Source organism: Artibeus jamaicensis, unplaced genomic scaffold (assembly GCF_021234435.1).
Source record: "Artibeus jamaicensis isolate MK-2021 breed Jamaican fruit bat unplaced genomic scaffold, CSHL_Jam_final contig_233, whole genome shotgun sequence".
Lineage (NCBI taxonomy): Eukaryota > Metazoa > Chordata > Mammalia > Chiroptera > Phyllostomidae > Artibeus > Artibeus jamaicensis.
Window position 1 is genome coordinate 55042569 of NW_026521486.1, and position 9347 is coordinate 55051915.

The window sequence follows — 9347 nt, forward strand, 5'->3', positions numbered from 1 at the left end:
GCTCCACCCAAAAAGGCCTCCTCTCCCCTAAGCACCAGAGGAGGCAGTTCCCGCCCAGCCCTGGGCTGGTAGAAAATCCCCCTGGGTGCGATCTTGCCCGGCGGCTGCTCAGGGAGGGGGAGGTCTGCGCAGGCCTGTGGCTCAGCATCTGTGCCCTGGGCCCCTGGCGTGCAGTGCGGACGTGCCCCCTGGACGAGTTCCAGTGCAACAACACCCTGTGCAAGCCCCTGGCCTGGAAGTGCGATGGTGAGGACGACTGCGGGGACAACTCAGACGAAAACCCCCAGGAGTGTGGTGAGCCTCCAGTTTGGAGCAGAGCCGGGCTCTCTGGCTCCTGGGCCAGGGGCGCGGGAGCGGGCGGCTGCCCCCCCCCCCCCGGGGCTGACTGTGGCTCTGCTCCCAAAGCCCGGTTTGTGTGCCCTCCGAACCGGCCCTTCCGGTGCAAGAATGACCGCGTCTGCCTGTGGATCGGGCGCCAGTGCGACGGCACCGACAACTGCGGGGACGGAACGGATGAGGAGGACTGTGGTGAGCGGGGCCTCGGGGAAGAGCTCAGGAGGCCTGCTGTGAGGTAGGAGGTGGGGGGGCACGCGGGAGCCGTGTCCGAGGAACGGGCTCATTCGGAAAGCGGAGGCTCTGTGGCTGAGAGCCCGGGGGCCTTTCCCGATGGGCCTTCTGACACCCTCCGCGTGGAGGTAGAGACTGAACGTCTGACCTGCTTCCCTTGCAAGCCTGAGAGAGTCCCAGGCCTGGGCCCTGCCCTCACTTGCAACTGACCCGGACCCCTCTGGGGGGAGGGGCAGGGTGGTGAATGCTCAGGACCTAAAGCCCCCACCCTCCCCAGAGCCCCCCACGGCTCAGACCCCCCACTGCAAAGACAAGAAGGAGTTTCTGTGCCGGAACCAGCGCTGTCTGTCCTTCTCCCTGCGATGCAACATGTTCGATGACTGCGGGGACGGCTCGGACGAGGAGGACTGCAGCACCGGTGAGAGGGGCTTGTGGGTGCCGGGGGCCGCAGGCCCGATGCTTGGCCTGGGGTGGCTCAGGGGAGAGGCTGCACTCTTTGTCCCCCACAGACCCCAAGTTGACCAGCTGTGCCACCAACGCCAGCATCTGTGGGGACGAGGCACGCTGCGTGCACACGGACAAAGCCGCCTACTGCGCCTGCCGCCCCGGCTTCCACACAGTGCCAGGCCAGCCTGGGTGCCAGGGTAAGACAGCGGGACAGGGCCGGGTGGGGGTGGGGCAGGCAGAAAGCCCAGCCACGTGGGGTGCCTCCGCAACCCTCCCGTGTAACCCCCAGACATCAACGAGTGCCTGCGCTTCGGCACCTGCTCGCAGCTCTGCAACAACACCAAGGGCAGCCACCTCTGCAGCTGCGCTCGTAACTTCATGAAGACACACAACACCTGCAAGGCCGAAGGTACTGGCCCAAGCAGGGAGGGGACAGGAAGAGCGGGACATAGAAGGGGTGTGCCTAAAATGGGGGTTTTCCTCCCTACACCCTGCCCCAGGGTGGAGCCCCAGGCCCGCAGGTGGGGCTTGTGGTGCTCGGAGGGCGAGGCCCAGGCTGGCTCTCCCCGGGGAGTCAGGGTGGGGGCCGCACACCACACCCCATCTGTGCCTCCCCGCCCCACTCCCACCCCCAGGGGGTGGCACAGACATACACGCCACACTTAGAGTCACGTGAGCCCTGCTGGCGTAGTCCCTTCGTGCTTTCCTTTCTCAGCTTTACCGAGATGCACTGACAACACTGTCAGATATTTAATGTGCTTCTAGGTGACAATCGGGCACGCGTGCAGCTGTGAACGGGTTGTCCCATCGAGTTAATTAACACGTCCGCCACCTCACGTGGTCCACCTTTTCACCTTTGAACATTAAGTTCTTGCCCGTGTGTCCCGACACGCACCTGCAGCTCCCTCGTGGGTGTGTGGGAACACGCCCACACACCACGCCCACACACCCCCATGCACACTTGAGGGCGTGCCTGTCCACACGACCCCACCCGCACACCCACGTGCACTCATGCACATGCATGCCTGCCCCCCCTGTGTCCGTGCACAAAAGCCCACGTGTGTGTGTGCCCTGAGCACACAGCAGACAGCGTGTAGCAAAGCGCCTGGTGACACCAGCCCTAGGCCGTGAGGAGGCAGAAGCCTTGGGGTGGGAGGAGTGGAGACGGCTTTCTGGAGCAGCAGGCCCCACTGGACAGACTCCGGGGAGGAGAGGAAGACAACAGTTCGAGGGCTGAGGCAGCAGTGGGACGGCGGGATGAGCAGAGGCTCCTGACGGGGCGGTTTGATCAGGAGAGAGGACTTCTTAGTGTGCAGGGGCCAGGCTGTGTCCAGAGCATACCTCGGGCGTGTTCCTTCGGGCGGGCACCAGGCCCGGCAGCCTCGGCCCTGGCCTCCTGCCCCTGCCTTTCCCCAGACACTCCCTCTGGCCTCTTGCCCCTCCAGGCTCTGAGTACCAGGTCCTGTACATCGCTGATGACAATGAGATCCGCAGCCTGTTCCCCAGCCACCCCCATTCAGCTTACGAGCAGGCTTTCCAGGGGGACGAGAGTGTCCGCATCGACGCCATGGACGTCCACGTCAAGGCTGGCCGTGTCTATTGGACCAACTGGCACACGGGCACCATCTCCTACCGAAGCTTGCCCCCTGCTGCACCGCCCACCACTTCCAATCGCCACCGGCGAGAGATCGACCGGGGTGTCACCCACCTTAACGTGAGTGCCCGGCCGGGGGTGGGGTCTGCTTGAACTTAGTGGAGAGACCCCAAAGGGCAGCTGGTTCTGAGCAGAGCTTGGAAAGGACGGTGGATGGGCTGAGGGTGAGACTGGGGGGCGAGGGCGGTCAGGGTTATGCGGAGGCATGGGCTGCAGGCGGCAGAGCCAGGAGGACCTCTCGCTGGGCTTGGGAGCCCAAGCCGCAAGGCCCTGGGGGTGCACCAGCCTCCATCCCCAGAGCCACATCCAGCTCCTGGCTGCCACTGCCACCCACTGTGTCAACCGGGGCCAACCTATTTGGTGTCTTTGGGCCTCACTTTGTTCCTCCGTAAAGCAGGGTAATAATATCTAATCCAGCAAAGTATGTGAAAGCTTTAAGGGTGGCCCACAAGATAAGTGTCCATAGAATCTCTTCAAAGCTGGGGATGAGCTCTCGGTCTGGGATGACTTTTTAGCAGAGATCGGCTGGCCAGTTGGGGGTGGATAATGGGCAGGAAGACATAAGGTGGTAGGTGGCTCCTGACAGTGTGACCCCCGTTCAGATTTCAGGGCTCAAGATGCCAAGGGGCATTGCCGTCGACTGGGTGGCTGGGAATGTGTACTGGACTGACTCGGGCCGAGACGTGATCGAGGTGGCGCAGATGAAGGGCGAGAACCGCAAGACACTCATCTCCGGCATGATTGACGAGCCCCACGCCATTGTGGTGGACCCGCTGAGGGGGTGGGCAGGGCTCTGGGGGAGGTGTTTGGGCTGGGCCGGGTGGGGGGGGCGGCTAGCACCCCAGGTGCACTCTTTCCCTCCCAGACCAGCCTGAGGTTGAGTCTTCCTCAGCCTCACGCCTTCCCGCCCCAGCCGCTCTGCCCAGGACGCCCAGCTGGCCTGCTCGGACAGGGGCCTGGCTTCCACTTGGCAGGCTGGCGTGGGCAGCCAGGGTGCGGGCCGCTCCTCTGCTGCAGAGGGCAGCTCTGTCCACACAGCTGACTCCAGATCAGCACATTGTGGTTTTAGAGTGAAAGATTCTTAACCTGGCCAGGAAGCTGACTCCCCTTGATTCTCTCTGGAGGAGGCAGATAGATTACCCTTGTTCTAAGACCCAGGAGTCCCTGTGCTCAGGCAAGGAACCTGGTGGCCCGGCCTCCTCTGGTCTTCACTGGCCTCCCGTGGAAGCCTTGGGTCCCAGCCATAGTCACCCCTCTGCATCCCCAGCACCATGTACTGGTCAGACTGGGGGAACCACCCCAAGATCGAAACGGCAGCGATGGATGGGACCTTGCGGGAGACACTGGTAGAAGAGGACATCCAGTGGCCCACAGGTCCGCGCAGCAGGGGACAGAGGGTGTGGGAGGGGTAGGTTCGCGGGGAGGGAGCCTGCACCGGGATGGGGCGGATGGGTTGTGGAAAGCCATTGGCAAAGCAAGCCATTGGCAGTGGTTCTGGGAATTGGGTGGGGCCGACAGGCATGGAGAGAGTTCGCCCCCCCCCGCCCCCCAGAGGTGGGAAAGGCGGCGCCTCCCCATGCTGTCTGTCCCCCCAGGCCTGGCCGTGGACTACCACAACGAACGGCTCTACTGGGCAGATGCCAAACTCTCCGTCATCGGCAGCATCCGGCTCAACGGCACTGACCCCATTGTGGCCGCTGACAGCAAACGAGGTCAGCCCTGACCCCGTCCCCCCAGCTGGGCCCCCTACAGTCCTGCGGTGCCATCGGGCCGCTCTCCGCTGGGCTCCCCGTGTGCCAGCCCCGCAGGCCTGAGGCCCACCCGGACCCCCCCCCCGGGCCCCCTTGTCCATGTGTTCGTTATGCCAACAAATATCAAGCTGTGTGGAGGCGACAGAGGTGGCAGTAGGGACTTAGCAGACGTGGGGAGAGGCTGCAGAAGTCGGTACTGGCTCCAGAATCTCGGGGTGGTCAGCCCTTGTGCTGGTAGCAGCCACCGGAGGAGGAAGAGGTTGGCGGGGAGGAGATTTGGTTTTGGACACGTCGGACTTGGGGTGCCTGGGAGCCATGGAAAGGCCAGAATGAATCCTGGAGAGTGCGACCCGGGCCTGAGTCCCCTCCCTGTCCCCCCAGGCCTCAGTCACCCCTTCAGCATTGATGTCTTTGAGGACTACATCTATGGTGTCACGTACATCAATAATCGTGTCTTCAAGATCCATAAGTTTGGACACAGCCCGTTGACCAACCTGACGGGCGGCCTGAGCCACGCCTCCGATGTGGTTCTTTACCACCAGCACAAGCAGCCTGAAGGTGGGCAGCAGGGATGCCCAGGCTGGGGCCAGGGAGGCCTGGGGGCACTGGGTCTCCAGGCTGTGGCCTGGGCTCCTGGCGGGCAGGGGAGGTTCTGGGTCCACAGAGCTCAGCCTCCTCCCCTCCACACCCACAGTGACCAACCCGTGTGACCGGAAGAAGTGTGAGTGGCTCTGCCTGCTGAGCCCCAGTGGGCCTGTCTGCACCTGTCCCAATGGGAAGCGCCTGGACAATGGCACCTGCGTGGCCGTGCCCTCACCAACGCCCCCACCGGATGGTATGCGCACACCGCTCCCCTGGCCCCTGTCATGGCCCAGGACCCTCCTACCTGCAGCCCTGAATTCCCCTCTTCCTGGCTCGGCCACCACGGCCCGTCCTTCCCACAGCTCCTGGGCCCGGAACCTGTAGCCTGCAGTGCTTCAACGGCGGCAGCTGCTTCCTGAACGCACGGAGGCAGCCCAAGTGCCGCTGCCAGCCCCGCTACACGGGCGACAAGTGTGAGCTGGACCAGTGCTGGGAGCACTGTCAGAACGGGGGCACCTGCGCTGCCTCCCCCTCGGGTAGGCCCTTTGGTTCCCTCCACAGGGCTACTCCTGCCCCCGGGCCCGCCCCGCCCCCACGGGCCCCCTCCCGCCAGCCCGAGCCCCGCCCCGCCCCGCCTGGCTTCACCTCTGCCTCCCCTCACGCCTCCCGCCCACAGCCCAGCGTCCCTCCCACCTCGAAGCCCTGCCCCTCTGCCGCGAGGGTGGGTGGTTCAGTGGGTCACGGGCGCTCGCACTCCCCCTCCCACCAGGCATGCCCACTTGCCGCTGCCCCACGGGCTTCACGGGCCCCAAGTGCACCCAGCAGGTGTGTGCGGGCTACTGTGCCAACAACAGCACGTGCACGGTCAACCAGGGCAACCAGCCCCAGTGCCGATGCCTGCCTGGCTTCCTGGGTGACCGCTGCCAGTACCGTGAGTCAGCCATCCCTGGGCCCCAGGGACGGGGTGAGGGGAGCCTGGGGTGGTAGCCACAGCGGTGAGTTCTAGGGAGGGGGATCATTCATAGCTCAGCCAGGCCTGGGTTGCTGGCGTTCCCCGGTGGAAGTGTCGGCCCTCCCCCTGAGGAAGTGAGCTCTCTGGCATCAGGATTATTCAAGCAAAAGCAGTGCCCTGTCAGGATGCTCAAGGATGTCCTTGTACCCTGGAGCCTGTGAGGTGGGGCAGCTGGGGACTCAGGAGGGGGTGGGGGTCACCTAGAAGACCTAGGGCTCCCCTCAGGTGTCCAGCTCCCCACCACACAACATATGGAGGACCCTCACGCATCTCCTCACCCCGCCAAACCACAGGGCAGTGCTCTGACTACTGTGAGAACCTCGGCACATGCCAAATGGCGGCTGACGGCTCCCGGCAGTGCCGCTGCACCCCCTACTTCGAAGGGCCCACGTGCCATGTGGACAAATGCAGCCGCTGCCTGGACGGGACCTGCATGATCAACAAGCAGAGTGGGGATGTCACCTGCAAGTGAGTGGGGCCCGGCCCCCACAGCTGTGCCTAGCAAGGCCCTGCCCTGTCCTGGCTTTGTGCCCCCAGTCTTCTCCTCCCAGCCCTGCCTGCCCCTTCCTCAGTGTCTCAGGCACCCTTCTGCCAGCCCTGCCCCAGCACCCAGTACCCCACTTCTTCCGCAGCTGCTCTGATGGCCGGGTGGCCCCCAGCTGCCTGACCTGCATTGGCCACTGCAGCAATGGCGGCTCCTGCACCATGAACAGCAAGATGATGCCTGAGTGCCAGTGAGTTGGGCCTAAGCCTCACCGAGGCCTGAATCCCCCCCCTTCCCTAAATCTCTGGGGCCATCAGGATCCTGTGGCCCCTCTCTCTTTCCCTGGTAGCCATGGCTCTGGAAGTCATGCCTGCTCAACTCTGCCTTCCTATCTGCAGGTGCCCACCCCACATGGCAGGACCTCGGTGTGACGAGCAGGTCATCCAACCGCCGCCTGGACGTAGGTGGCAGCGGGTGGGGAGGCAGGGCAGCCGGGACCTGGAATGGGAGGGGCTGTAACTCGTGTGCCTTTCAAACCATTTCCCTTATCCTCCCTCGTAGACATGGCCTCCATCCTAATCCCTCTGCTCTTGGGGCTGCTGCTGCTTCTGGTAGCCGGAGTGGTGTTCTGGTACAAGTGGCGAGTCCGGGGGTGAGTGATAAGGGGTCTGGGAAATTCTCATCATCACCACCCTGGCCTTACCCTGAGAGACCCCTGACCCCTGTACCTCTGCCCGTCCCCAGGGCGAAGGGCTTCCAGCACCAGCGGATGACCAATGGGGCCATGAACGTGGAGATCGGGAATCCCACCTATAAGATGTACGAAGGCGGGGAGCCTGATGATGTAGGGGGCCTGCTGGACGCTGACTTTGCCCTGGACCCTGACAAGGTGGGCTGGGAAGACAAAGGAGGCGGCTTCCAGGGCAGGGAAGTTGGTGGATGGGGTGTCTAAGGGTTTTGAGTTGGACGATGGAACAGAGGTGGGGGGTGGGGTTCCAAGGCCATGGAGCCCAGCCTCTGAGTCCCACCTGAACCCTCTATCACCTTGCAGCCCACCAACTTCACCAACCCCGTATACGCCACACTCTACATGGGTGGTCACGGCAGCCGCCACTCCCTGGCCAGCACGGATGAGAAGCGAGAACTCCTGGGCCGGGGCCCTGAGGACGAGATAGGGGACCCTTTGGCATAGGCCCCTGCCCCATTGGACTTCCCCTAGAGAGCCTCCTGCCCCCTGCCAGAGAAGTCCTTCAGTGAGCCCCCTCCTGCCCAGCCAGCCCTCCCCGGCCCTGCCGGGATGTATAAATGTAAAAATGAAGGAATTACTTTTTATATGTGAGTGAGCAAGCGAGCAAGCGAGCACAGTATTATCTCTCTCCATTCTCCTTCCTGCCCGCTCCTCGGCACCCCCCATGCTGCCTTCAGGGAGGGGGGACATGGGAGGCTCTGGGGGCTCCTTTGGCTTACAGGTATGGGGGGCCCCTGCCTCCCACCTTCCCACCAAAACGCACCCCCACTTGAAGAGCTGGTTGTGCCACCTCCCCCTCCCTGTACAAGACACTTTGTCAGGGCTCTCCCCTTAGTTCGCCCCCACCCCTGCTCCCTGAGGGCTGCTTCTGGGGAGCAGAGTCCTGTGCTGCCCCTGTCTGGAAGATTTGGCTCTGGCTGAGGTAGCAAAGAAAGGATGGAGTTTTTTACTTCTCGGGGTGTCCATCTCATGCCCCGGCCCCCATTCTAGGGGCACCTTCGACATGGCCACACTCAGTACCTTTCCCAGACAGGCATCCCCTCTCCAGTGCTCCCAGCGTTGCCCCCAGGGCTGGAGACTTTCTTTGGTAAACAGCACCCCAGCTTCCCCTCCCCCCTGGGGAAGAGGTGGGGCACACCAAGGAAGGGCAAAACGGGCAGCCCCGCTTTGGGGATACGAAGGTTTTAATAATTTTTGCTGAATTCCTTTACAACTAAATAACACAGATATTGTTATAAATAAAATTGTAAAAAAAAAAGAAAAAGAAAAAGAAAAACACTTGTGTCTACCTTTGAGTGGGAGACTCTGGGAGCTGGACTGTACTTGCCTGCTTCAGCCACCAGAGGGAGCCCTGCTCCGTGCTGGAGGTAGGCTTGAGCGTTGATCTGGAGAGCCCCTCTCCCCAAAGCTCTCTCCCTCTCATCTCGCGTTGGCAGAAGAGGGTAGCAGCAGACTTGACAAGAAAGCTCTGTTTCTCCTGGGTGTGTGACCTCGGGCAGGTGACTTCACCTCTCTGGATCTTGATTCCCTCTGGCTCTAAGATACTAACTCCAAGACCTGTTTCTCTGCATTGTTGCTTTGCTGGGATACCACCACCACCCCTACCAAAATTATCTCCCACAGCAAGAAATCTCGCCATGAGAAATGAATACACTGGGTTTGTGAAGGGATTTCTAATCCTCCAGGGTGGTCCCATACAGCTATCTCTGCCTGATGTTTTTAAAGCACTAACATCTCACATTTCATAAAGACGAATTAATCAGATGCTAAGAGTAGAACCATGGATTCAGGAGGAAGGAGGGCCCTGGAGTGAAACACAGCAGAGAAAACCAGTTTGCCTGGTCCTGCAGCTATCAACAGACCCAGTTCACTAATCATTTTAGACATCCCAGGGATGGACAGGGAAGGACAGCTACAAGCAAAGGTATCCCAGGTATACTTTAAACCCTGCCCAGAGAAGGGAACTTCTTGAAGAAGGTCACACAGCTTTACGCTGACAGAGGGTTTGAGCCCCACTGTCCCTTCAACAGAAAAACGAGCTTAGAGAGGGCAGCGGGAGCACTGCCTCACATCCCCTTTCCTCCCTAGTTCAGGCACCTTCC

The 9347-nt window shown here is 62.0% G+C and overlaps 1 protein-coding gene across 1 annotated transcript in view; it reads left to right on the forward strand.

The window, feature by feature from the left end:
• The window catches only part of LRP1 (LDL receptor related protein 1), a 79617-nt gene extending 71117 nt beyond the window's left edge, over window positions 1-8500 (forward strand). The window contains exons 71-89 of the mRNA XM_037127044.2: window positions 175-294; window positions 406-528; window positions 845-985; window positions 1077-1211; window positions 1304-1423; window positions 2460-2728; window positions 3271-3449; window positions 3936-4042; window positions 4264-4380; window positions 4801-4977; window positions 5114-5254; window positions 5364-5537; window positions 5771-5932; window positions 6307-6481; window positions 6646-6747; window positions 6896-6957; window positions 7059-7149; window positions 7242-7386; window positions 7549-8500. Coding sequence (XP_036982939.2) covers window positions 175-294; window positions 406-528; window positions 845-985; window positions 1077-1211; window positions 1304-1423; window positions 2460-2728; window positions 3271-3449; window positions 3936-4042; window positions 4264-4380; window positions 4801-4977; window positions 5114-5254; window positions 5364-5537; window positions 5771-5932; window positions 6307-6481; window positions 6646-6747; window positions 6896-6957; window positions 7059-7149; window positions 7242-7386; window positions 7549-7689 — 2681 coding nt within the window. The 3' untranslated portion in view covers window positions 7690-8500. The remainder of the gene's footprint in view (window positions 1-174; window positions 295-405; window positions 529-844; window positions 986-1076; window positions 1212-1303; window positions 1424-2459; window positions 2729-3270; window positions 3450-3935; window positions 4043-4263; window positions 4381-4800; window positions 4978-5113; window positions 5255-5363; window positions 5538-5770; window positions 5933-6306; window positions 6482-6645; window positions 6748-6895; window positions 6958-7058; window positions 7150-7241; window positions 7387-7548) is intronic.
• The last annotated feature ends 847 nt before the right edge of the window (window positions 8501-9347 follow it).